Below are 27,794 nucleotides of genomic sequence, written 5' to 3'. Positions count from 1 at the left end.
CAAGTGATTAGATTAGGCCCACTCTATATAATCCAGGATAAGTGATCTCCTATCTACCTCCCAAGAAAGTAGCTTTTGTAAAAATGCCTGCAAAGCAGCATTGACTTGCACAAGCAGCTCATAGGACTAATTCTCCTTACGTAAGTGGTTAGTTCATTCGATGAAAAATTATTTCAAGGCAATTGTCATGCTTTATTAACAACAATAAATATGTCTAAAATGTATCCTACTTATAAATCCCTGGAAATAAAACAGTCACCATTGTCTAATCCTTAGCACCAAGAACACTGTCCTCAGAATAGACATCTCAGACGTCATTCTGAACCTTTAGACTAACTTAAAGGTCAGCTATGAGCGCCTTCTGCATTCTGTCTCCACCTTTCTGACTTTTCCTAGCCAAAACACGGGAGTGAAAAACGTTTTCTAAGATAACGCATTGACAGGCATCCTGTGACGTCCCGGGGAAGGCGGCCCGCCGGCCGGACATGTGTCAGGAGGAAGTGGCCAAGAAGGGTCCAGGGAGGCACAGCCCGAAGGGGAGGAAACGACCCAGTTAACATCGGCCAGGCACACAGTCCCAGAGTCAGGCGTAGCCGGCGCGAGACCGCCTCGTTTTCACCCGGTTTCATCCAAGAACACTAAATAGCCACAGGCTGCTACCCGGATGGAGCTGCGACTCCCCCTGCCCACCTTCCGTGCTAGGGCGCGCATGCGCATCCTGGAGGCCATTGGGTGAGGCGGAGGGTGGGGCTCGGGGTGGAGAGAGGAGGGGAGCGGCGGTTGGACGAGAGGAGAGCCACGCCCACCACGCAACGTCTCTGCGCAGGCGCGGGGCGCCAGTTTCTGGTATTTTCGACACGTCTGCCGCGCCCCCGTTCAGTTCGCTTTTGGACGTTGGACGTCGGAGGTAGAGTTTGAGAGTCAGCTGTTCAGGAGAAGCAGCGAAAAGCCTGTCTCCGTCCTTAACTTGAGAAGGAAGGCGTCCGTTGGGCCTTTCTCTCCTTGAGTGAGGCGTCGACGGCTCGTGGTGGGTTTTCTGGTGACGGGGTGGCCCTGCGCTCGGCTACCTCAAGGCGAGCGTAGCCGGGCCCTGTGGGCCCCGCGGAGCGTGGACGGGGACGGTGGCGGGGCGGGAAGGCCGGCAGCAGACGGCGCCACAGTCCGGAGTTCCGTAGGCCGGGAGGCCCGTTTCTTTTTCGGCCCGAGGCTGCCCGCGCGGCTCACTTCGGGACTTCACTTGTATTTTGTTTCTCTCGTTTGTTTTTAGGAACTGAGTTTTCGGGCAGGGGTCGTCAAAGCAAAGGAAGCTCGGAAGCTGCCGTCCGAGATGTCCAGCTACGTGAACGACCTGTGGCCGGGCTCGCCGCACAAGGCCTCCCCCTCGTCGTCGCGGTCGGGCCCGTCCAGCCGGCTGTCCTCGGCGTCCGGGAGCCGCTCTCCTCCGAGCTCTCCGTCCCGATCCATCGTCTCGACTCGGTCGTGGTCGCGGAGCCGCAGCCGCAGCCGCAGCCCGCCCCGGCGGAGGAGCAGGTCGAGGTCTCGCTCCCGAAGGCGCCACCGGAGGAGGTACCGGCGCTACTCGCGCTCGTACTCGCGGAGCCGCTCGTACTCGCGGAGCCGCTCGCGCCCCCGCAGCCGCCGGTACCGGGAGAGGCACCACGGCTCCTCCAGGAGGTCCTACCGGTCCTTCAACCGCCCCCGCTCCCGAGGCCGCTCGCCTTACCGGAGGGCCTACGCCTTCGCGCGGGACCGCCCTTACTACGGCTTCGGCCGCACCGTCTACCCGGAGGAGCGCAGAGGCTGGAGGGGGCGATCCCGGACCAGGTCGCGCAGCCCAACCCCATTTCGTCTGAGTGAGAAGGGTGAGTCGTCGGTCGTCGAGAGAGGCGTTAGGGGAAAGAGGAAGGACTCCAGTAGGTTAATAGTTAAAACTACACTGCAGTGGGCGCCCAGTTTTAAAATGGACGGCATGCTTTCCCCTTGGGGGTAACGCTGTGCACGTTAAATGGCTTGGTGGAGGGCGGTTCTGGGTGGAGCCTTGAAATTGTCAGGGAGTTATTTACCCACCGTGTGCTTTTACTTGTTGATCACTTAGGGATGCTTGTTTTTCTCAGCAAAATAAGTAGAGTTCTTTTTCCATCAATAGAAATATATCTTACATGTGGAAGTACCATGTAAATGTCTAGATACTACTAATTTAAAAGCACAAACAATAGGGCTTCCCTGGTGGCGCAGTGGTTGAGAGTCCGCCTGCCGATGCAGGGGACACGGGTTCGTGCCCTAGTCCGGGAAGATCCCACATGCCGCCGAGTGGCTGGGCCCGAGAGCCATGGCCGCTGAGCCTGCGCGTCCGGAGCCTGTGCTCCGCAACGGGTAAAAAAAAAAAAAAAAAAAAAAAAAAAAGCACAGAGTTTGTGAATTTTGAGTTTTCTGGAGAAACTACAGGATAAATGAACACTTTGTGTTTCTTTTGTAGATCGAATGGAGCTGTTAGAAATAGCAAAAGCCAATGCCGCAAAAGCATTAGGAACAGCCAACTTTGACTTGCCAGCTAGTCTCAGAACTGTTTCTGTATCTAAAGAAACCAACCGTGGAACAGCTGTACTGAATAATGGTGCAAAGTCTGAGGTAAGTGTTTTAGATTTATCCAAACAAAATCTTCAGGAAAGTACTACCAGAAAGATCTGATTAGCCATTTTTATTTGATTTGCCTTAGACTGCTTCCTGGAAAGGCTAGCTAAGTGTAATTTAAAATAACAGATCTGACAATACTAGATAGTCTCCCCCCGTGAAAATGGGAGACTAATGAACTTTATTTTCAGTTGACACAGTACTAATTACTTTCATAATTGTAGCTGGTACTTTGGTGATTTCTATATAGCTACCAAGTTTTTCTAGCTAGTTTTTTATGGAGTATCTGTAGCGCTCATTTGCAGCATTATGTTCCCACAAATTCTGTACTCAACATACAGTATAGTTTATCTGCTTTATTTCTGTCTTATAGAAATCATGAATGTGGTCTCCAGACATTGATGAAGAAAATCTGTTGGTAATTGATACATGCGCAAAAGCATCAGAGGTTTAACTAATTTGAAGTTTATGTTGACACACTGAAAACTTAGTTTTTTGTTGGTAGATCCCTATGCATGCTAGAATTTGGGACAGGTACTAAACTAAACAAAAGTGTACTTTGTAATGGTGGGGCATCTGATACAGATGTCCCTTTCATAATATATGCAATATATTCCAGATGTTTTGAGAGATTACAGAAGAAGAGGCCTGCTTCACTTGCAGATAAGTTTATTACAATTCTCCAGAAATGTGCAGCATAAAATTCATAGCTTAAAGGTTTAAGGTAGTTAGGAATTGATAACACTCAGTTAACATAGGAAAGATGGGTTATCTCCTGTCATTCAGACCCAGATGTGGGTTTGCCTAAGTATTAGTGGTGGACAAAAAAGATCTTAGTTCAGTCGCTTTTTCAGACGGTTAGGTTCCCAACTGGATGGGCAAATGCCTTAGTTCTTTGAAACTAGGTGTTTTCTGGTATGACTTGACTTTCAAAGTTACTTGAATTTGCATCAGGGGGATACAGTACTCCTTTATGGGGAAGAGTGTCTTAAGCCTATCATTGAATCAGTTTTGTTACGGGGAAAACTCAACAGAGCACTGTGTTATTTATTTTAGGGTGTTAACTCTTTGGTTACATCCAACTTGATTTGTGTCTCTACGAGTGAATTTGTAATACAGTTGGGCTGCTTTTTATACCTACAAGGGTATGGTTTTTTAAAACTTACTTTCTCTTACCTGTCTAGCTGTCGGATCAGTTAATAGAAGATGAAACAGAAAATCCCAACGAGAAGTCTTCCCAGCAAAAAAGCATAGCTTTTAGCTCTAATGTAAGTATATCTAAGCATTGAGCACTCAAAAACTGGCCTTAAACATATTTCTGTTATGTGGGTTTTTATTTTTGTTGGCTCATTGTTTTTATGCTGATAATTCGAGGCCTACTAAGCCGCTAAATAAATAGAATTAAAAAAATTTTTTTGTATGGTTCTTACAAGTGACCAATGTAATGGGCTCCTACTTTAATATCTACATTCTCAGTCTCAATATTTTGTCCTCCTTTTAATTATTCCTATTTTCCTTTTTAACTGTTAAAATATTCAAAAAACAAGTCTCAGAATATCCTGTAGTCAGAATATTTTTAAATGAGCTAAGGGCTTAATAAACAAAATTTCAAAACTATTTTTAATACTTCACTACTGCAATAGTGACATGCCTTGCATGTGTCTGATTTGATTGAATCAAGTTGCAAGTGCAGTCCGTGGCTTTGCATTTATTTGGTTGGTGTCTCTTTTAAGTTCTAGTCTTAAATGGAATTATTTAATGTATTTTGTAAAAAGCGAGTATTTTAAATATGTATAATAATTGTTTGGGAAGCTGACTTAAGAACTTGTTCTCTTACAGAATTCTGTAGCAAAGCCATTGCTTCAGAAATCAGCTAAAGCTACTGCTGAAGAGACCTCTTCAGGATCCCCAAAAATAGATAAGAAGAAAAGTCCATATGGACTGTGGATACCTGTCGAAAAGAACATCAATAGCTAAGGTTGCCTGAAATGCATTTTTTTTTGCAAGTTTGTTTCCAGCATTATTCCATTCCTTTGAACCATTTAGTGATAATTGTTGCAATTACAGATGACAACACAGAAAGATGTAAATACTTAATATTTAAATATTAACATTTTAGATTTCTCTTGCAGATAGGAGATAGCACAAATGGACCAGAGGTTACGCACAGGTGGCATTTTTGTATATATACTTGTAAATGTTTTATATAATATGGATTGGTTATGTAGAAGTGAAATTTTTAAGACAAACAGTAATTGAACTGTGTTGTATATATTTTATTAATAAATTTGTTTTTATTTTAGTTTCACTTTATTGTATATATTTTACATAATGGGTTTTTATTTAATGAAGAAGAATGAGGTGGTATCTCTTGTTTAAAGCCTTACTAATTCCAGATCCAAATCCATGGACTGACAGCATAGGGCTCTGTGATCTTACCTGAGAGTTTGTGAGAAATGTTGAATCTGAAATCTACCCCAGAACTGAATTAGAAGCTGATTTGTAAAGTACTCCCGGTTGATGTAGATACTCATTAAAATTTGGGAAGTTTGGCCTAAGACTTAAAAGAATACTGGCATAGTGTTATCCTGGAAGAATTGAGCTTCACGGCAGGAAACTCAGCCAGAGAGGGGTTGAAGCAGAATGCCTCACTGGGTTATAAAATCAGAGGTTGCGTTGCATTTTTTTCTTATTATGTTTTAAAAAGTATTTATTGATTTGAAATTCTTCATTGCTTCTTACTGTAGCTGGGAAAGACCTTAACTAAGCACATAAAAATTTAGAGATGAATGTTACACTTAACTGAAAGGTCTGGGCAGTTGGTTTAAATGTTAGCTGATTATGGATTTTTGTGGTTTTGCCTGTTAATACATTCTAGTGGATACCAAAACTAGGAGGATTTAAGCCAGTTTTAGATGGTCTCTGCAAGTGTTAATTTGACTTCATCAAATGTTTGGATTAAACATAAAATGCCAGCTTAATGAATTTATTTTGCCTATGTGCTAGGCTTTAGCAACAAAACATGTCTTGCTAGAACCTAAGCAAAAAATAAAAATCCTAGTAGATCAAAAACATGCATGGGGTTTTATTTTAGTGATGGGGGTGGGTACTATTGATTGCTTGAATGTTTTTCTTTCCTACTCCTTGGAATCTTGCCCTAAGTTTGAACAGACTCTTTAGTTTGGGAAATAAAGAAATAGACTTCCAATAGGCAGGGATAACAAGTTAGAGAATAGGATGAGGAGAATATTAGAGGCAAGACAAAAAACCTGGGAAAAGACAAACACCCAGAAATTAGATAATAGATGAGCAGGCTTCAGTCCTAAATTTTTAAGTAGAAGTTGACTTTAGAAAGATGAAGAACCCTCAAGCGCAATGTAATGCTGTGTTAACTAAAGCTGTGCCGTCCAGTATTACCTGCATTTCCCATGAAGACAGCCGCCAGCCACTGTGGCCACTGACCACTTGAGAAGTTGGCTAGTATGACCGAGGAGCTGAATTTTAAGTAACCACTACTGGAAAGTGCAGATAACAGAATACTTCGATGGTAGAACATTGTATTGGATAAGAGCTGCTCTTAAATTTGACCCTATGAAAAATTTAAACGTACACATTTAGACTTGGATATATACATTCCTGGACATATAATTTCTATTCCCATAGTAAAGCTATAGAACTCAAGGATTTCCTTCTAAGGGAGACTTCTGCAATGAATTGAGGACATAATGCTAAGATCATTTTCACCTTCACTTAGCTGGTAACAGAAAAGCACCTGCTTTGATTATGACCTTATGTAAGAGGTTTGGCTAGTTGCTATGGATATGTGCCACTTCTGAGATTTCACTTCTACAGTGGTCTTCTCCTTCAGCCTTGAGACTTGCCTATTTTCCCTTTATTAGTTCATTTTCTTTTTACTACCCAGTATCCTGAAAAGAATGTACACTTTCTCCATTTTTTTTTTCATAATCACCCCATGAAGTCCTGTCAGTCCTTGTCTAACCTGACCTTGTCGTTTGTGTGTGGCCAGGACAACTGTGCTCAGTCTCTCCTAGGCTTTGTAACACAGAAGATAACTCGTTGTGCATATTCCCAGACTGCCTGTCATTACATAAGTGGGATGCAGTTGCCCAGGTGTGATACCACGTCATTACATAACCTGTGGACAATATAGCAAACAGGCGCTGACAGTGAGAAATTGTACCAAGAGACTAGATTTAGTGCTGTCCAATAGAAAGGAGAGCTTCAATGAAAAGTTAAAAGGTGAATTCGTTTTTTACCCCAGGATGTTAAAATATTTAAACATATAATGTAGAAAAGTGGTATTTTACTTTCTTTGGGTAGGTGTTGTGATTCAGTGTGTATGTTACACTTAAAGCACACCTCAATTTGCCCTAGTCACATTTCAGATGATCACTAGTGACATATGGTGGGTGGCTACCATTTTGGAAAGCACAGCCCTAGATTGTAGGTTCAGGTGTGTAATGCTTTGCTTTTTTTCTAGAGAAGCCATGATTACTGAACCAACCACAGCATGCTGTCCTTTGGTTTTCTTTGCTGAAGCACTTATTAAGCTTACCTAGCAAAATAAAACTTGTTCTTATGCGGGCTCACTTTTCACTATTTCTTCATGGAGTCCTTTCTCAAATTTTTCTGTCATTCAGGCAGAGATTTCCATGCATTTGTCTTCTTTTCTTTGACCTCTTCCATTATCTACAGTGGCTTTTTGTCCTTTGCCCACTGTTAGGATTCTATCCTTAGCCTACTCCCTCTACAAGCTCTTTTGCTAATTTCCTCCACTCTGTCTTTAACTACCATCTACTAACTGAAGAGTATCAATTTCTGAACTCTAGTTTCCAAAGCTTGCCTCAGCTCTTCAAAATGAACCTTTCCCATACTGGGCTAATTACAGTATTGCCTGTTTGAATTAGTGGCTCTTGCCATCCACCTAGTCACCTTCAGAGTAGTCTTCAGATCATACTGACATCTGTTTTTTGGTTGGCTATTGGGAGCACTTGTCTCCTCTGGGGAAATCCTATTTGTCCTTTAAGCCCAAGTCAGTATGATGTCTTTGAAGACATTAATTTTTCCCTCCCCTCCTTTTCCCTTAGTAGAAAGGTATTATTAAATGTTTCTTTGAAAATACAGGAGAAGAAAAAACTACTGGCATGTTATTACTCTTGATAAGATAGGGCAGCATGGGTGTGTATTTGTGTCAAATTATTTTTAAAAATAAGTAAAATTACCACATCTGTTCCCATTCCCAGCAGCAATCGCTGTAAATAGTATGGCGCACGTCCTGGATTTTATTTCTACGCCGTACAAACCTCTTTATATAGGTAAGAGCATCTTTTCATGTTAGATCTGTCTCATTCTGTAGTTGGATGACTGTACCACAATGTTAAAATTTCGCTATTCACAGTACACTGAATATACCTTTATTACTAGCATTTATATTACCATCTTTATAAACCCGTCATTAGCTAAATCAGAGCTTCCTACTCGTTGATCAATAAGTGTGCCCATCTTATACTGATCTCAAGCCTAGGCATGTTTTTATTCACGTAACATGGCACAATCTTCACTTTCATGGGATACTCCTGACTTCAGGTTTTCTATCCTCTGTTTCCCATAATTACTACTAAAATCGCATGTCCTAATTTTTTAGTTACAGTTTAAATAAGGTTAGAATTCCAGTTAGCCTTTAAAAAAAAAGATTGTATTATGTGTATTTTAATAATATTTTCACCAAGTGTTTTAACTTACCTTCTTCCAAGGGATATTTGCTTTTTGAAGGATGGCATATTTGTAAAATGCTACTGGAGAATCAGTCTCCCACCCTCTATGCTTGCCCCATAAATGCACCTGGGCCATGGGATACAACATGGGACAGGCAAGCACCTGCTAATTGTGACCTCTTGGAGCAGGGAGGGATTAGGTTGAATTTCCAGTGACCACTGCCTGCCTTTCACTACCTACCATAGCTTATAGGAAGAATTAGTGCCAATTTAGCAACTCACCTCTGAAGCTCCCAAGTTCAACTCCAGGTCAAGTCAAATGTATGACAGATTTCAGCATGATGATGACTTGTGTTCGTATCTAAGGATTTTAAGCCTAGCAGAGTGCACACATTAAGCACACACTTCAAACACAGAAATACAAGACATTTTTCTAAAACAAATGAATAATAAATATATGAAAATACACAGATTTGTAGAACATGTCTTTACAAATTATAAAAGGAAAGAGTCCTGATTTACTGGTACAATTTGGCAGAACAGTTCCTGAAGGAGATTAGACAGCTGTTCTTCTTTCCAAGTTTTGTTTAATTTCAGCTGTATATTTCCCATAGAATCTTTCTGCCTTCTTGTTGAATTTAGCATTTCTTTCATTAATGTAGTCAATATCTGCATCATCATTATAAGGACGTCTCCGGCTGTATTTGTCTCGTTTCTCAATTCTGTAATGGAAACAAATATACAGAATTCAAAGCGGCATTCCTTTTTTTAAAATTTATTTATTTTTGTGTTGGGGCCTCGTTGCTGTGCGCAGCCTTTTCTCTGGTTGCCGTGAGCAGGGGCTACTCTTCATTGTGGTGATGGGCTTCTCATTGCGGTGGCTTCTCTTGTTGCAGAGCATGGGCTCTAGGACCGCGGGCTTCAGTAGTTGTGGCTCGCGGGCTTAGTTGCTTTGCGGCATGTGGGATATTCTCGGACCAGGGATCGAACCCATGTCCCCTACGTTGGCAGGTGGATTCTTAACCACTGTGCCACCAGGGAAGTCCCTCCTTTTTGTTCTTCATAGTTAAGCCTGAAAGCAATATCTTTAGAAAGCATCCTACAAGGATATATGTTCAATGAGCATTCTTCTTGAATTTAATCTTAACAGTATCATCAGATGATCTGGTCTGAAGTTTGGGAAATTACCCAGGTTCACGCTGAAATATGAGTGGTCACATATTACGTTGAGAGAATTTTTATACGTACTCTGTAGATTCTGCCTAGTAGTTACCCCATTCAAAACACATATAAGCAACATAAGTGTCCATCGACAGATGAATGGATAAAGATGTGGCACATATAAATGGAATTCTACTCAGCCATAAAATGAAACGAAATTTGAGTTATTTGAGGTGAATGGACCTAGTGTTTGTCATACAGAGTGAAGTCAGAAAAAATACCGTATGCTAACACATATGGAATCTAAAAAAAATGGTTCTGATGAACCTAGGGGCAGGACAGGAATAAAGACACAGACGTAGAGAATGGACTTGAGGAGGAGGGTGGGGTGGGGGGAGGGTAAGCTGGGACGAAGTGAGAGAGTAGCATTGAAATACATACACTACCAAATGTAAAATAGCTAGTGGGAAGCAGCTGCATAGCACAGGGAGATCAGCTTGATGCTTTGTGACCACCTAGAGGAGTGGGAGAGCGAGGGTGGGAGGGAGACGCAAGAGGGAGGGGATATGGGATATATGTATACATATAGCTGATTCACTTTTTACAGCAGAAACTAACACAACATTGTAAAGCACTTATACTCCAATAAAAAAGTTAAAAAAACCACACACATAAAAGTGGTGGTGAATGGGACCATTCTTCAAACTAATAATTCAAATGTTCCTTAACTTCAATCCAGTTGCTACACTTCAAGACCATATAGTTAATTTTGTTATTAAGCATGAATCACTACTAAAACTTTAGGCTGCATTTGTAGTACTTACTGCTTTTCCAAGTCTACGACCATCCTATCAGTTTCCTCTGTGGAAGGCACGTGTGTTCCGTGAAGAAGACTGTTAGATGTTGGGTAGAACTCCTCTCCACTGAAAAAGAGTGAAGTGGTGAGTAACACAAAAAAAGATCCTATACCTTCAGAACTGGACAATGTTTAGTGGTCAAAAGTGGAAAACAGATACTTGATTTCAAAGAAATAGAATTCAGACCAAAAAATATATAAATATCTACTCCTGGGACTTCCCTGGCAGTCCAGTGGTTAAAACTCCATGCTTCCACTGCAGGGGGCGTGGGTTCAATCCCTGATCTGGGAACTAAGATCCTGCATGCTGTGTGGCCAAAAAATAAAAAACCTCCAAAGCCCAAATGAGTTAGCTGAGGACCACAGGTTAATGGAATGAACGAAGTTCATACAGTAGGAGAGCTTGAGTAACATGCTCAATTGAGGGCACAATTTACAGCCCTCTCCACTATCTACACTATCACTGTTAAAAGTCTTGATCTTTAGCACAGTACCTGTCTTACATAATTAGGTAAGGAGTGTAGTTTACCATTGTTTACTGTGCATGATGAAAGAAAGTATTACTGTGTCCCTTATGATAACAAATAATAGCCAATACATATACAGTGCTTTCTATGTGCCAAGCACTGATTGAGGGCATTGTATGAATTTATTTAATCTTGATAATAACCCTGTGAGGTGGGCACTGTTGTTATTCCCTATTTACAGATGAGGAAACAGAGAAAAATAGTGTGACACAGCTACTAAGTGGTGGAGCCGGGACCCAAGGCCAGGAAGCAAAGCTCCAGAATCAGCACTCTTAAATTCAAGGCCTTTCAGTAACATACATGATGTATGCTTTTAAATCACATCGACTTACTGCTTTTCTCTCAGTCTCTCATATGTTTCCATGTCAGGTCTGATCTGCTTTGTCAACCTATGATACTGGTGTAATTGGGCAGCAGCATAATCTGAAAAAATGAGAACCCAAACTATTTTAGATGTTGGGTGGGGCATTACTAGACTTGTTAAATGGGCCATTAATAGGCCCATTCAATAAAGTAAAAGCCATTTTTACCTGAAAATCCCAGATTGGGGTTTTTCCTCCTCTTTTTCCTCTCCCATTTTTCTGCATCTTCTGCACTGATCTCGAGCAACTTCACTTTCTTATAGTCTTCCCCTCTTGCTGTACATTCCTAAAACGAGGGGAAAAAACATTAGCTTTATTGCCTTATACAATTCCTTAATTCCTTTCAAATCAAAGGCCTAAAGACTGCCATCAAGACAGTAAAATGGCCAGTTTACAAAGAAAATTGTGGAATCTGCTATATCTGTAAGAAATAATACATCTATAAAACTGACACCAAAGATAGCTGTGGGGAACACATTAGATGTCCATCAAAATCCTTTCTTGCCTCCTTTCTAGGCTCATGGCCGCCCATTTCTCAACGTCCCTTGGAGCTGCATCAGGCCAGGTGACTTGGGCTGCTCAACTGGGAACTGATACAGGAGAGACTCATGAGCTTTATCTTTTCTTATTGTTGGAGCTTTTGTTACTGTAGCTTAACCTTTTACCCTAATATCCATTATGTGGCTGTAACTATGTGCCAGGCAGTGTTGTAAATGTCTTCCATATTTTATTCTCAAAACTCTCTAAGGTACAGATGAGGAAACCAGAGCTGGAATGCTTAATGCTTAACTACCATGCAATATACTGCCTGAACAAAACACAATATAATATTTGAATCCACAGCTTATGAAGGTGGCAGGAGTGTACTTACTTTTTCTTTTCTTTTTCCTGCAATTCCCATTCCAAATGAGCTTTCTTAGCTTCCCAATTTGCAGGTAATTTAAGTCTTTTATCTTCCTCCACAACTTCCTGGTGATTTAATTTTCGAGCTTCATTCTACCACCAGGACACAAAGTTTGTCAGCAGAGGTATGGAAACAAATCCAAATAAATGTTACCTATCTTGTATGGTAGGCCATCCAAAATGGACTTCCGGATTTTATCCTGAAAGGAAGGGAGCCACTGGAGAAGTTTGTGTGAGAGTGTGTTTGTACTGAAGAGATTTCATGTAGGGGGAAGAGAGGTAAACACCAACACCAATATCTATATCTTTAAGTATTATTTTACTGCCTTCAAGGAACCATGTGGTAAAGATGGAAAGAGCAATAGTTTGGGAGTAAGAAGGCCTGAGAAATATACTGATTTGACTACTCCCTAGCTGTGTGATGTAAGCAAGTCACTTAGGATTGGATTGAAACAGCATTTCCCAAAGTATGAGTTCCACTGTACAGAGGTACTTGAGATGATTTTAGATACTACTGAATGACACAGTCACATACTGAGAAAGTGATTCCATTTCTCATTCCTTTTTTAATTCAGATTGGGTTGAAGACAAAGTTTCAGTTTTAACACCTCTAAAAACACCTATCTTAACGCCTCATTTAGTCTCCCTTTAAAAACAAACAGAGGGGGCATTCCCTGGTAGTGCAGTGGTTAAGAATCCGCCCGCCAATGCAGGAGACACAGATCGAGCCCTGGTCCGGGAAGATCCCACATGCCTCGGAGCAACAAAGCCCGTGTGCCACAACTACTGAGCCTGCGCTCTAGAGCCTTCGAGCCACAGTTACTGAGCCTGCGTGCCACAACTACTGAAGCCTGCACTCTAGAGCCTGCGAGCCACATCTACTGAGCCTGCGTGCACAACTACTGAAGTCCTAGAGCCCATGCTCCACAACAAGAAAAGCCACTGCAATGAGAAGCCTGCACGCCGCAACAAAGAGTAGCCCCCACTCACCACTAGAGAAAGCCCATGTGCAGCAACGATCACCCAATGCAGCCAAAAATAAAATAAATATTTATTAAAAAAATAAAAACACTGAGGAAGTGGACAGGTGGTCACACAGTATAAACCATGAAGGTGGTATGAGAAGGACTACAATCTAATTCTCCTATTATCTATGAAATTCAGAAAGTTTTAGGTGACAGAGTTAGTGGCAGAGTTAGGCCAAGAACCCAAATTTCCTGATTTCTAGCTGGTTTTCTTTTCTACCTATAATATTGTAATATCTCTTTAACCACAATACCATCAGCACACTCCCCAAATAATTCCTTATTATCAAATATCTTGTCAGTGTTCACATTTTCCTGATGGTCTCATAAGTGTTCATTATTATTTTTACAATCTGTTTGAATTGGAATTCAGACAAGTCCCACATGTTGCGATTAGTCAATATGTATGTACACCTCTTAAGGTTTATTTAATGTATAGTTTCCTTTTCCATCTTTTTTATCCATTGCTTTTTTGAGGAGTGTGAAAATGACTGTGTTGACTGTCCTATTGTTTCCCAAAGTGGCATCTGCTAGTTGCCTCCCTATAATGTCCTATAACATATTTTTTGACCCCTGTATTTTCTGTAAATTGGTCAGCAGATCTAGTGGTTTCATCCAATTCAGGTTATTTTTTTTTTTTTTAAAGATTTATTTATATTTATTTATTTTATTTTTGGCTGTGTCGGGTCTTAGTTGCGGCACGCGGGATCTTCGTTGAGGCATGCAGGATCTTTCGTTGTGGTGTGCGGGCTTCTCTCTAGTTGTGGCGTGCGGGTTTTCTCTTCTCTAATTGTGGCATGTGGGTTTTCTCTTCTCTAGTGGCATGCGGGTTCCAGAGCACGTGGGCTCTGTAGTTTGCGGCACACGGGCTCTAGTTGAGGTGTGCGAGTTCAGTAGTTGTGGCATGTGGGCTTAGTTGCCCTGTGGCATGTGGGATCTTAGTTCCCCGACCAGGGATTGAACCCGCATCTCCTGCATTTTAAGGTAGATTCTTTACCACTGGACCACCAGGGAAGTCCCCAATTCAGGTTAGATTTATTTTTAGCAAGTCTACTTATATGAAACTGGTGCTACATACTTCTATCAGGAGACACATAATCTCTGATTTTATCCTTTTTGTGATGTTCACAGCCACTGACTGTGATCCGGTGACTCATTAAAAACTGCAAAAGGGGGATGTTTGAATTATATCATTGCTTCTTCACACATCATCCGGCCTCCTATTTTTTTTTTTTTACAGTATTTCAAGTGAATTAAGTATGTCCCACTAGTTTTTAGATTGCGTTTTTCTGTGCAAATAGAGATAACTACCATCCTCACACATACCTCTTGTCTCCAGCTGCCTGCTGACCTATCCTAATGAGGACTTTTCCTTTGCTCTTGTTCCTACTGCTCTATACCACTTCCCCAACTCCTTTACTTGTCTAATAATATCCTACCCATTTTTCAAGCAGCTTAGTTGTCACCTTAGTCTCTAGTTGTCTTCTTCTCTGCACTTCTGAGGCACTTTGTTCCTCCCTCTAACATACCATTTACCAAGTCGTGAAGTAATTATTGATTACGGATCTGCCTCCATGACTGGACAGCAGCCTTACCATATTTACCGCTGTATCCACACCATCTGTTGATAGTTGGCTATAGCACACTAGAGGCCATTAGGCGAGGGGCTGTTTTTGGATGAATGACGCCAACTTGCTGCGTGACAACAGACAAGTTACTTTCCATTTCTGGTCCACGGTATCCCCTTCCATGAAAAGAAAGGTTTGACAGAATCACTTGAGCTGAGAGGAGGGTGCGGGGAGAGGATGCTTAAAAAAATACCAATGTCTGTGTTTAGAAACTGATCAAATCAGACACTCTGGAAGTGAGGCCTAAGCATGTCTAGCTTTTAAAAGGTCTCAAAGTGACTTCAGTGTGATTCCAGGTTGAGAACCACCGGGACCGAACTTTCATCTAGCTCTGCAGGTCTGTCAACACGCGCTGGTGCGGCTTCCTCGTCGCTCCACAAACGCGCACGGGCCTGGCCACGTGACAGGTCTCAGCTGGACTCTGGGGCGACTCACCCGCTTCAGGTGCAGCTCCCGGAATTTGCGCAGTCTCTGTTCGCGCTTCTGGGCGGCCAGCTCCTCGGCCGCCGCAGGGGGCTGCTGTTCCTCCGCGCCGTCTACCGGCACCTGTAGCGGAGGACAGGCTGGAGGCGGGGCCGGTTCGGCTTCTTCCCGGACGGCCCAGGTGATTTCCCGCGGTTCCCGACAGGCCGGGCGCCCTCACCGCCGACCCCGACCCCACAGTGTCTGCGCCCCCGTCTCTGCCTCCCTGGCACTACCTCTTCGTCTAGCCGCCGTCGTCTAGCCTACACTCCCAACCGTTGGGCAAGACCAGCCCCACCCACCTCCTCTGCCTTAGCCTTTGCCGCCATCACCCAGTAGCGCTTTTTCCCTAGACTTCCTGCGACAACTTTTCCGAGTCTCCAGCTCACTTCCGTCAGCCAGCAGCCACAGGTTTCGGGACAAAGCCCCGCCCCTTTCTGCTTCCCCAGCTGAGGAACCAATCCCTTGGGCTGTATCCGATTGGGCCAGGCTTGGGCCCAGGCGCACAGAGTGGAGACACGAGGGCAGCGCGGCGGAATCGTCTGAGGAAGAGGGGTAAAAGGAAGAAAACGCCACCAAAAGTGTGAGAAAGCAACCCAGAGCACAGATTGTGCCCATCAAGTGACCAAAGTAGGCCTACAGTCACCATCACAGCATCCTATCTTAATCTTTGCGTGGCGGTGCAACGCCCGGTACAACGGAAGCTCCAAGAGAACAGGATCTATTTCTGTCTCGTTCACAGCGGATTCCCTGTGCCCCGAACTGTCTGAATGAAGAAAGGAAGGAACAAATTGACTGAGGGTACTTGGGATCTCTTCCTGAAGCATCTCCGAGATGCAGAAAGATTTCTTGGATTAATGTGAGATTTTGACTTTCTTCTCAGAATTCTGCATAGGACACCATTCTTCGTATATCTGTCCATTCATTCAGTAATGAACTGTATAACCATTCTCTACTTAACTCGTCTATTCTTTGGTTCATCATCTATGAAAAATAAATAATAATACAATACCCATGTTACAGAGTAGTTTGAGGACAAATTCGACAATATTTGTGAAATATTTGTGACTTGTGCCTGGCCCATAGCAAATGACCAATATACCAGTTGGGATTAGGTGTGTCCTCCTCCTAAGATGTCTTTAAATGTTTTTCTTCAGGGGGCCCTAACCTTCACCACCTTAAGGGTCAGTTTCCCCTGTTACAGCTTTTCATACTGTCTTCTTTGTGGTGCCTACATAAATAATTAAATAAGCGTGGAACTGACTGTTTAGTGCAGTTAATTTAAATGAGACAAGTTTCTTAACAACTATGAAAGCAGCAAATCTAGCAGTCATAAGCTTATATTTTTTCTACATTATGATTTGACAGAGCAATCCTAACACATATTTTTATTCTTTAGGAATACAGAAATGTCAGTTATTTTCAGTATGATCACTTAACCAGAATTACACGATTTGTAAAAATATTTTATCCGTCAAAGCCCTACATACTCAAACCAAGTAATTAAGGAGAGTTTAATAAAGGGACTGTTTACAGAACTGTAGACTGGGTTAAGAGAAACCAACAAAAGAGTGAAGCATTCCAGGGCTAGCGACAAGAGGGAGCCATTGCTACCCCTAATCCTAAGGAGAAGAAGGAAGGATAGGATAGGAGAAAGTCTTCAGACAGAAGATGTGACTAAAGAAATGCAGCCAACTCATAATCCAGTCAGGGAATAGATATCCTGACCATTTATTCTCTTCTATTCTAGAAAGCATCACTTTCCCACTAAATCCACTTGTGAACTTTCTATTCTGTTCCTTTTTTTTTTTTTTTGGTGGCCCATATGGGGACTGAACCCATGACCTTATTCTGTTCCGATTATGTGTCATTTTCTGTGCCAATGTTTTTACTGAAGTCTCTTATTAAGTTTTAATTCCTAGTAAGATAAGTTCCTTCTCAGTTTTTTTTTCCAAAACTACTCTTGGCTGTTTCTGTAAAAAATTTTTAATTTTGGAATTGGAAATATATTAATATGATTCGAAGTATATATACAGTAAATCCCCCAGATTGTCATTTATATTAGCTTCTTGCAAAGCAAAAATATGTTCTTAGTAACCCTAATCCTGCCCATTGCCTCTTAAATATAGCATACTATAACCATATACAGGTCTATACCTTGCATTTTTCATTTAGTATACTTTGGAGAACTTTCCAAATTAGTATACAGAAAGCTGCCCCATTCCTTATTTATTTATTTATTTTGGCTGTGCCACGTGTCTTGTGGGATCTTAGAACCCCGACCAGGGATTGAACCCGTGCCCCCTGCATTGGAAGCACAGTGTCCTAACCACTGGACGGCCAGAGAATTCCCTGCCCCATTCCTTTTTACAGCTTCCCCCGAATGTACCATAATGTATTTAACCGGTCTTCTATTGACAGACGTTTGAGTTGTTTCCAATTTTTTGCTTTTACAAAAAACTGAAATGAACAACCTTGTACATAAGTCAGTTTATGCCTGTGCAATTGTACCTGTAGGATAAATTCCCAGATAGCTGGGTCAAAGATTAGATGCCTTTGTAATTTTTATAGATATTGCCAAATTGCTCTCCCTAAGGGTTGTACCAATTTTCAGTCCTACTGAGACAGGCTGGGACCTGGGACCACAAGGAAACAATAAGGGACTAAAAGTAACTGGGTACATGAGCAGTTGGGGCAAATTACGAAACACACAATACAAAAAAGGCCCAAAACCCAACTGCCTCTTCTGAGATGTCAGGAACAAAAGCAGTCTACTGCAGCATGATCCCTGAACACAGCACCACCAAACAGGTGGGCAGACCACCTAAGCCAACCCTCTGGCCCAACCTATGGATCTGCCCCTACCATTTAAAAGGACCAGCTAGCGTGCCCCTTCTCCACCACTCCCTCAGGGAGCTCAAGGGCACCTGTACTTGTTTTCACTCCCTCCTGCTGCAGCAAGAGTCCCAATTCAAACCTTGCTTGAATTCCTCATCTGGCCTCATCAATTTCTATTGATTAAAGAGTCCAAGAACCCTGGCTGGTAACACTTCACAGGCTCACCGATAGTGTTTCACTTTACTTTTAGATTTTTGTCACAATATTTTACAGTTCCAAAAAAAACAAAAACAACCCACTGAGATTGATGGAATAATATTACATTTATACTCATTCGAGATACTCATTTGTGATATTACATTTTTCTATTGACTTCCAACCAGAAAATCCTTCATCACTTACTGAAATTTAGTTTCTTTGTACTTTATTTCGTATTTTTCTTCACATTACCGTTTAAATCTTATACCCAGGTATCTTTTCATTTGGGGGATTACTTTTTCATTTCCACATCTAATTAATGGTTTTAGTGAAGAAAAAAATTATTTTCATGTATTTCTCTTGTATCCAGAACCTTAACTGAATTATATTAATAACTTCAGCACTATTATTAATTCTGGCGCAGTTTCACCGCTGAGCACGAAGAACGAACAGGATGGGACGGGTCCTGCTCTCCTGCAGTTTACAACGTCGTTGGGGAAAAAGAAAACGAACAGACGAGAAAAACATCTTACATATATTAAAGAGAAAGAAAGTGGTAACATATGACAGTACTAAGGGCCTACGCGATACAACGTAGTCAGGGGAAACCTGCCTCGGAGGAGGTGACACAGGTTAAGCGCTGAATGGAAAGCACTTTTCGCTCAAGGGTGCAGCACACAGTTGAGGTGACTTTCCACGAGACTCCCAGCTCCACCATTCCTACCTAGCCACCCTCTACCGAAACAGCCAGCGCTTCTCTCTGCCTCCACCCTTCCGGCCCCCGCCTCTGCGGCCTTTTGCGGCTGCGCAAGGCCCTGCCCAATTGAAAACGTCTCACTGCCAAAAGGGGCAGGGATTGGTCCTAAATTCCTGAGGCTGACAGGAAGGGGCGGGGCTTATACTAGGCTATTAATCTGTACTGACGCTGCAGTCCGAAGGCCGGCGGAAGTGCTCCGGGTTGTTGCCGGAAGTGGGCGAGGAAAGGTTGTGATGGCGGCTGCGACAGTAGCAGAAAAGGTGAGTGCTGCCGGCTCTTTCCAGGGGTTTTAGTTGGGGAGGGCTCTGAGGGACGGCAAGGGCGAGAGGTGGAGGAGGTGCTTGTGTGCCGGGCCAGGAAGGCGCAGATACTTTGGGGCCTGGGTCGGCGGTGAGGGCCCGGCCTGGACTGTCGGGACCCGCGAGTAATCCGCCTGGGCTCTCCGGGGAGAAGCCTAACCGGCCCCAACTCCAGCCTGTCCTCCGCCACAGGTGCCGGTAGACGGCGCGGAGGAACAGCAGCCCCCTGCGGCGGCCGAGGAGCTGGCCGCCCAGAAGCGCGAACAGAGACTGCGCAAATTCCGGGAGCTGCACCTGAAGCGGGTGAGTCGCCCCAGAGTCCAGCTGAGACCTGTCACGTGGCCAGGCCCGTGCGCGTTTGTGGAGCGACGAGGAAGCCGCACCAGCGCGTGTGACAGACTCGCAGAGCTTGATGAAAGTTTAGTCCCGATGCTTATCAACCTGGCAACACCTTGTAGTCACTTTTGGAAAGGGACATGCTTTCACCAAGCTTTCCTTCACCCCCATCTGTTTTAACTTAGTTGGGCTAGTTTGGGGGTCTCTGTTACTAACCGCCTCCGTCCTGTATGATTCTAGTAAACTCTTCATTTTATCTAGGGAAATACGTGGAGCTAGAGACTGGAAGAAACTTGTGCATTAAGAAAGCTAGTTGCCTCTTCATTCAAAAATAATCAGCAAATCTCGGGAAGTCTATAGGGTCGGTGGTTCAGCTAGCAGGTAGGGAACTAGATGAGTAAGATAAGTCCTCTGCTCTTAAGTAGAGGAGACGTTCTAGCTAGAAATTACATTGTGATAAGTGCCATGCTTGAGTGAGCAACAAAGTGCCTTGGGAGTGCAGTGAAGGAGAGATTGGTATAATTTAGGGGCCCCCAGGGAGTGCCTCGTATAAGAGGTGACACCTAAAGTACTGCTATAAAGATGAGTAAGATGTTACCAGAAAAATAAAGAAGTTTGAGGAAGAAATATCTAAGCAGAGGGAACAAATGCAAAGGAAGAGAATTCATATCAAGGATAAGAGTCCAGCAAACAACTGGCTGCAGTTGGAGCTGAGAAACAAAAAAGCAGCTCTTGACTGTTTCACCTCAAAGGGGCCTGACTGGTAGCTTGGCCATGGTTTCACAAAACTCCAACATCACTCTGTCACAGTGTGATGAAAACAAAACTGTTCAAACCACAGAAATGACCACACAGCACCCACTTCTGCTAACACCAGTGACAAATACAGCACTAGCCTCACTCCGTTAGTTCTGCTTCCTGTATAAAAACTGAAGATACCCAGTCATAGAATGCCCTGGCTTTCTGACAGTGCCTAATCCAGGGCACAACCGTGCTTCCTTGAACCTTTCCCTCCAGTCACCTGATACAAACTCAAATCCTGTAAGTGGCTCCTCCTAACACCCTCTCACTGAAATGCCTCCAGTTCCCCATGGTTTGCTGTTTCCTTCAATGCAATACACACAACTTTGACTACACGTGTGTTCTTGGTGTCTTCAACTGGAGGGCATTGTCAGAGCCAAGAGTATGTGAGGGATGGTTGTTGAGAGGAATGTTCTGGGTTTTTCTCTTTACCCAGAAAAATTTAATAAAGAATTCAGCACACTTACATATTTACTTGGAGGGACTGTGTAAAGAACATGGGGTTGGATTAAGAGACATGTCTTCCTGGACTAACGGCCACCAGCCTGTAACCCAAGAAACATCTAACTTAAGTTGTCCCTAAGATGGTATACTCGTTTTGTTTTATGCAGTTATTTTAAAACAGACTCTACATACAGTAATTTAAATGGAAAATGCCTTTCATTTGACATGATGTAAACTGCTAAAATATCTAAAGAGGAGGGGGGACTTGGGAAAGGTTAGAGATACTATGATAGGTATTAAAGCCCCCAGCCCCAAATTGAGGCTTCTTCTTTGCAGCAGTCAGGATTAAAAGAGAATTGAAAGTAGAATATCTTTCTCATAATGTGAGACATTAATGCCCAGGCCTTTGGCACAGCAAACCAGTGCAGCTCAGCACATTTCTTGACTGTATACAAATGCAGCCCTAATTAGGCCGTTTCCTTGCTTAAAATCCTCTGATGGTTCTCTTGCTTTTAGGCTAAAATGGAGTCCTCTTGTTAACGTGTCTTGACCTTCCTCAAAGAGGGAAATATTTGTTTGGATTTATTTTCATGTTTCAGCCGATAGCCTTTTTGCGTTTATGGTTTTAGAATGAAGCTCGTAAATTAAATCACCAGGAAGTTGTTGAAGAAGATAAAAGACTTAAGTTACCTGCAAATTGGGAAGCCAAAAAAGCTCGTTTGGAATGGGAACTACAAGAAGAAGAAAAGAAAAAGGTTAGGAACTACTCTGCTATTCTCATAAGTGGTTTATTCAATCTTTCTAGAGTATTAAGGCAGTAAAAAATGCTTTTTACCAGCTACCAAGCTTTGGGTGAGTAATTTAACTTCTCTGTGCCTATGCTTTCTCATCTGTAAAATGGGACCTGTAATAATTATTTGAGTTAATTATGAATTAAATGAGTCAATGCATGTAAAACATTTAAAAAAGGGTCTGACACCTGATAAATGTTGACTAAGTATTATTTTTTAGATTGATGTACTCACTTCTTATATACCATAGTAGATTATCAAATTTCGTTCAAATATTAATCATTATTTTTAATGTATTGCTTGATATCTTTATTTAAAATAGGTCAAATAATTGCTTGAATCATTTGGGCAGGCATTAGCTTTTTTTCCTTTCTTTTTCAGGAATGTGCAGCAAGAGGGGAAGACTACGAGAAAGTGAAGTTGCTAGAGATCAGTGCAGAAGATGCAGAAAGATGGGAGAGGAAAAAGAGGAGGAAAAATCCTGACCTGGGATTTTCAGGTAAAACTCACCTTTACTTTATTGAATGAGCATGTGAGGTAAGCGTTGCCTTCAGTGTTTCTGGTTTTAAGAAAGGATATACCCCTTCATGGAATATTCTCCAAGAGGCTTACTCCCAAGAAAAATACAAACATATTTCATAGGGCAGAAGTAAAAAAGGCTGTGCTTGAGGCAGCTGGATCCCTTTACTCATTGTGCTGAAATTAAAGCCTGTATTATCAGCGTCTTCGGGATGGAGGCTCTGCTTAGATTAGTGTGTATATTGCTAATAATAATTTTGATTTTTCTCTGAATAGTAATGACCAAACAAGGAAATACGTCATTTCCGATTCTCATTTTATTTTTAGATTATGCTGCTGCCCAGCTTCGCCAGTACCATCGGCTGACCAAACAGATCAAACCGGACATGGAAACATATGAGAGACTGAGAGAAAAGCAGTAAGTTGACAGGACTAATGCCAGTCCTTTTTCATCCTGAAGTGATTTTCTTTTTTTAAACATTACACTTTATTTGTTTATAAATTTATTTATTTATTTTATTATTTTTGGCTGCATTGGGTCTTTGTTGCTGCGCGCAGGCTTTCTCTAGTTGCGGCGAGCGGGGGCTACACTTCGTTGTGGTTTGCAGGCTTCTCATTGCAGTGGCTTCTCTTGTTGCGGAGCATGGGCTCTAGGCACATAGGCTTCAGTAGTTGCAGCACATGGGCTCAGTAGTTGTGGCTTGTGGGCTCTAGAGCACAGGCTCAGTAGTTATGGCGCACAGGCTTAGTTGCTCCACGGCATGTGGGATCTTCCCGGACCAGGGCTCAAACCCATGTCCCCTGCCTTGGCAGGTGGATTCTTAACCACTGCGCCACCAGGGAAGCCCTTCTGAAGTGATATTGATGTACTTGTGCATGTATATAAACGTACATACATAAATACAAACAGACTGCAGTGCTTGGGTATGGGTTATCCACAGCTGTTTAAGAATAGTTTCTGGTCGTGATGACACTATTTATTGCTCATCCACAGCAGTTAAGCTAACCACCTGGTTATCTTTCTAGCTGGGCATACTATGACTGGGTGTTGAGAGTTTAATACCCAGATTACCATAGTTATTCAGATACTTTGGGACGCAGAATGCTTTAGTGCCAGTATGGGTGAACTTCTGCTGTAAAGGACAAGATAGTAAATATTTTAGGCTTTGTGGGCTATGTGGTCTCTGTCATAGCTACTCCACTCTGTCCTTGTGATGTGAAAGCAGAAGCAGCCTGTAGAGGTGATATAAACAAACGGACTGTGTCCTGTCCCAGTAAAACTGTTTATAGAAACATGCTGCAGCTTGTTGGCCTGCTGTAGTGGAAAGAGAAATATCCTGAGCCTAGAAGCAAGTCCTTTAACCTCTGGCCCTGGGCTCTTTCATCTGTAGAATGAAGGTGTTGGCATAAGTGATTTCTTACTTCTGTCCCTTCTAATCCTGTGTTGTTGTTTTTTAAAAGGTAAGGTAGGATCCCATAGTATAAAGATATGTATGTATTTTGTCTCTCATCGTGAATGGTAGTTTAGTTTGAAAATGTGGAGCACTTGCAGTGTTACTCCAAGTCCCTGTTGCCATCTTTCCAGTGAGGAAGAGTTTTACCCAACATCCAACAGTCTTCTTCATGGGACACATGTGCCTTCCACAGAGGAAATTGATAGGATGGTCGTAGACCTGGAAAAACAGTGAGTACTCCGTGTAGCAGCCTGAAATTTTAAACGTTTAATGACAAAATGGACATAATATGCTTAGAATGAATTGAGAAGACAGATATTATACTTCCTCATTTCTCTAGCATCTCTAGTGGTTTTGGGGACAGACAGTAAGGATGGGTTGAGTCCCTATGATTTGGAATGAAGAAACAAAATATTGATGGAATTGAGTTGTTATAATTGAAAATTATAAAGAAAATTATTCTTTAAGAAATTATTCTTGTTTTTACTTTAACAACCATTCCACTCTTTGATTTGAAGAAGTACAAATGTTCTAGTAAATCTGTCTTTGTATATTTGTGTTTCTTCATACTGATAGGGATGTGATTCCTGATGCTGATCAGGTAGAGCAAAATGAACTTATATTACAGGAGCTAATACACTTAAGTATTAAGAATAGTGTCTAGTATATACTGTGTACTCTGTTCATATTAGCTGTGGTTATTATTAATATAATTACTGTTGTAATTATTTTCTGTTAAGTGATACTTCATGTGTCCAGTTCCTAGCAGTGTAGCATTGCTCTTCTAGAAACATTGTAAAGATGAGTTTGTATTTACTAAATTTCATGGTTCATACCCAGGGTTGTGCTGTTAATTGGCAGTTTCAACTTCATCTTGATGAAACTGGCCTTCCTCCCGCCCCTTCCCAAAGTGCTAGTCTTAAGTGTACTGATTCTATTCTATTTGGCCATGTTTTATTAAGATCAATAAAGAAGGCAGTTTTGAATTTTATAAATTATTTTCTTCGCCCAGAATTGAGAAACGAGACAAATACAGCCGGAGACGTCCCTATAATGATGATGCAGATATTGACTACATTAATGAAAGGAATGCCAAATTCAACAAGAAGGCAGAAAGATTCTATGGGAAATATACAGCTGAAATTAAACAGAATTTGGAAAGAGGAACAGCTGTCTAATCCCTTCAGGAACTGTTTAGAAGCTTGAGAATGGAGTGAAAATTTCTACTAGCAAATTGAAGTTCTCTTCAGAGTTACACCAGTAAACCAGAACTCGGTCTATGCCTTCCCACTCAGCATTTAAAAATAAATGTTTTTTCTTAAACTTCTACTTCCATGTATATTTCCACATTTTTGTGCTTGGATATAAGATGTATTTCTTGTAATGTACTTGTTTTGTAAAAATCTACTTTGTATAAATTCTATTATTTTTCTATGTATTTTCAATGTGTATGACTGTTGAATCTTTGAAGCATTTTGGCTTTAAGAATGCTGGCAGCATACGTAAATGCAGTCATTGTTACTTTGAATGTTTTTATGAATTTGACAAAATCTAGAGCTGGACTCAGGAACTATTTGGGGTTGTAGACTCCAAAGCTAAGGACGGTGATGAGGAAGGGAGCAGTGGCTGCTGGAGGGTGGGTATAGGCTCTACCCGGGTTGCTTAGGACCAAGTTCAGGAAGTAGCAGGACTGTCCTCCCATGATTACTGACTATGCACAGTTCCGTTTTAAAAAAGGAAATGTGGAATAGAATCCCTGCTAAACAATTTATCATTTAAAACAAGTATTTGTATTTGCACATTTATATATACACAAACATACACATACATGCTTCCATTCCACAAACATGAAAATTTTTTCTATTATAGGGAATTCCAAACATTCAAAAGAAGGCAGAATAGTACAATGAGTCCCATATACCCAATGCCCATCTTCAATAATTATCAACTTAATGCCAGTCTTTGTTCTGTCTTTATTTCTATCAACTTTTCCCTGTATAACTCCTGTGTTATTTTGAAGCAAATACTAAATATATAATTTCATCTATAAATATTTCAGTATGTATCTGAAAGATGAAAACTTAAGGCCACAGTACTATTATCGCAATAATAGTTTAATAAAAGTCAGGAGTGAGAGATTGGTATAATTTTTTTCTATGTGATGGTAACAATACTGAGTACCTAATTAGGACATTGCAAATTAAGGAAAATCAGAGAAAATTTCACAAATATTTCAGCTTTTGTGTTTCATGAACATTTAATACCACTGGTAATTGTTCCCTTTTAAAATTTATGTAGTACTTTCTATTTCTGCTCTTATTTTGTTTCTCCTAGCATTTAATCTATGTGCAGTTAATCAGGTCTGATCATAGGGCTTTGATGCTGCCTCTGAAAATAGATATGTTTCTTTTCCCATTTCCACAACTTTAGTTCAGGTCTTTAGTCCTGAGTATTGCAATAGCCTTAAACAAAATCACGTCAAGAAACATTGTCAAATAGAATCTGGCAAGGTATTTAAAAGAATAATTCACTATGAGACAGCAGGGTTTATTCTAACAATGCAAGAGTAGCTTGTAGACATGTTAGCTACCTGTCCAATATCAATTCTCTTTTCTTCATAACCAACCAAACCCTGATTTTTTTGGTGAATTTGTGGTAGAATTTCCAGCTAAACATTTGTTTCCCCAGACCAACTTGCTGTTACAGGTGGTCAAATGTTATAGTTCTGGCTAATAAGACACAATCTAATTATTCTGAGAAATCTTTTGCTTTCCTGGTAAGGGAGTTGCCACTCCCTCCCCCTTCCTTCCAGCTTGGATCACATACGTGAGGCCTGGAGTTTTAGCAGCTGTCTGTGCCATGAAGTAACAAGCATGAGGATAAAGTCAGGGTGCTGAGGAGAGTGAAGAAGAGCTTGCACTCCTTTTGGCATTGCTGAGCAGCTGCACCGGCACTGCATGCCTGCCTCTCATCTTCCTGTTCCTCGCTGCTGACTAAATTTATGACCAATGCATATTTCAATTTCAGGACAAACGTGACATATACAAAAATCAATAGTTTTTTCCCCACTGTAGAAATAAATACATAGAAATGGAGATGGGAGGAAATAGTTACAATAGCAAAAATAATCTACTGAGACACAGATTTAATGAGAAGTCATAGGAGAATCTACTGAGACTAATGAGAAGTCATAGGACCTACGTGAAGAAAATTATAAAATCTAATGAAAGAATTAACAGGAGTTAATTGCTTGTAATGTACAGCAGAGACTGGCACAACACTGTAAATCAACTATACTTCAGAAAAAAAAAAAAAAGACTTACTTCCAGCCAAGATGGAGTGACGGGATGGATTTACCTTGCCACTTGAAATGTTAAAAAACAGCAGTTTTCAAGGTAATGGAAATCAAGGAAGGCCAATGGCTCCTAAGAGAGGAAACAAACAGGTGTAGCCCTATGGTCACCTCAGCTTACTGTCTTTAGTGAACTTCCAGCCTGTGGCGCATGGCGGAAGAACCCAGGCAGAGCCCAGGGGCACCCTTCGTTGAGGAGGTAGAGCTGAAAGTCTGGGGACACCACAGTGGCAAGATCTTACAGTACAGAGTGTTGGAGAGGTGGGAGCTGCACACAGAACTCTGAAAGTCCGCAGAGGTCTCTTCGAGTATCAGGCAGAATACATGTGTGAGGAAATGACTCGAGGCTGGGGGGAGAATAGCACCTGGCCCTTACGTGTGGCCAGGAATAGTGTTTTCCACCAGCTGAACTGGAAAACTTCGTAATTCATGGAGTAGTATAGTGAGGTTTTGCCTCAGTAGTGGAGAATAATTAGTCCAAGACTAAACACTGCTTGGGTCTTGCCTAAAAATCTTAAAAGTTAAGACCTGAAAGAAACTGTTTCTGAATAATTTAACTACAGCCTAAAGCAAAGATTAAGAATCATTGTAAAAAAAAGACAAATATCCAGTACCCAAAAACATCAAGTTCACAATGTCCAGCATCTAACAGAGAAACAGGAAAGTAGGACTCATAATGAGAAGAAAAATCAAATCAATCTAAACTTACCAAGAA

General features: G+C 41.8%; 3 protein-coding genes across 8 annotated transcripts; 2 read left to right on the top strand and 1 right to left on the bottom strand.

Annotated features, from left to right (window-relative positions):
• The first annotated feature begins 875 nt into the window (after nucleotides 1-875).
• RSRP1 (arginine and serine rich protein 1) lies at nucleotides 876-4,933 on the top strand. 6 transcript variants are annotated; one of them, XR_003006123.1, is made up of 6 exons: nucleotides 876-1,027; nucleotides 1,268-1,862; nucleotides 2,477-2,628; nucleotides 3,005-3,049; nucleotides 3,251-3,899; nucleotides 4,471-4,535. XR_003006123.1 is itself a non-coding variant. In XM_024766747.1 (5 exons), exons 2-5 carry the CDS (start codon nucleotides 1,328-1,330, stop codon nucleotides 4,606-4,608), a joined length of 909 nt encoding a protein of 302 aa, XP_024622515.1. In that variant the 5' UTR covers nucleotides 876-1,027; nucleotides 1,268-1,327; the 3' UTR covers nucleotides 4,609-4,933. The 6 variants fall into 6 exon arrangements, 2 of the variants coding, with proteins under 2 accessions (XP_024622515.1, XP_024622517.1); XR_003006124.1 differs by lacking the exon at nucleotides 3,005-3,049; XR_003006122.1 differs by having other exon boundaries at nucleotides 3,005-3,899.
• A 145-nt stretch (nucleotides 4,934-5,078) lies between these two features.
• On the bottom strand, nucleotides 5,079-16,555 carry LOC112414307 (pre-mRNA-splicing factor SYF2-like). The gene is given in 7 exon segments (XM_024766750.1): nucleotides 5,079-9,088; nucleotides 10,352-10,450; nucleotides 11,243-11,333; nucleotides 11,441-11,558; nucleotides 12,140-12,268; nucleotides 15,264-15,374; nucleotides 15,593-16,555. Coding segments are annotated over 7 exon segments (741 nt in total). The 5' UTR covers nucleotides 15,620-16,555; the 3' UTR covers nucleotides 5,079-8,922.
• A 2,694-nt stretch (nucleotides 16,556-19,249) lies between these two features.
• SYF2 (SYF2 pre-mRNA splicing factor) lies at nucleotides 19,250-25,863 on the top strand. The gene is made up of 7 exons (XM_024766902.1): nucleotides 19,250-19,343; nucleotides 19,575-19,685; nucleotides 21,593-21,718; nucleotides 22,136-22,253; nucleotides 22,601-22,691; nucleotides 23,859-23,957; nucleotides 24,740-25,863. Exons 1-7 carry the CDS (start codon nucleotides 19,317-19,319, stop codon nucleotides 24,903-24,905), a joined length of 738 nt encoding a protein of 245 aa, XP_024622670.1. The 5' UTR covers nucleotides 19,250-19,316; the 3' UTR covers nucleotides 24,906-25,863.
• Nucleotides 25,864-27,794: the final 1,931 nt, after the last annotated feature.

The sequence above is a fragment of the Neophocaena asiaeorientalis genome, unplaced genomic scaffold (genome assembly GCF_003031525.2).
Source record: "Neophocaena asiaeorientalis asiaeorientalis breed wild unplaced genomic scaffold, Neophocaena_asiaeorientalis_V1.1 scaffold79, whole genome shotgun sequence".
NCBI classification, from domain to species: domain Eukaryota; kingdom Metazoa; phylum Chordata; class Mammalia; order Artiodactyla; family Phocoenidae; genus Neophocaena; species Neophocaena asiaeorientalis.
The sequence above is the reverse complement of the archived record's forward strand: the minus strand, read 5'-3'. Positions and strand labels throughout refer to the sequence as shown.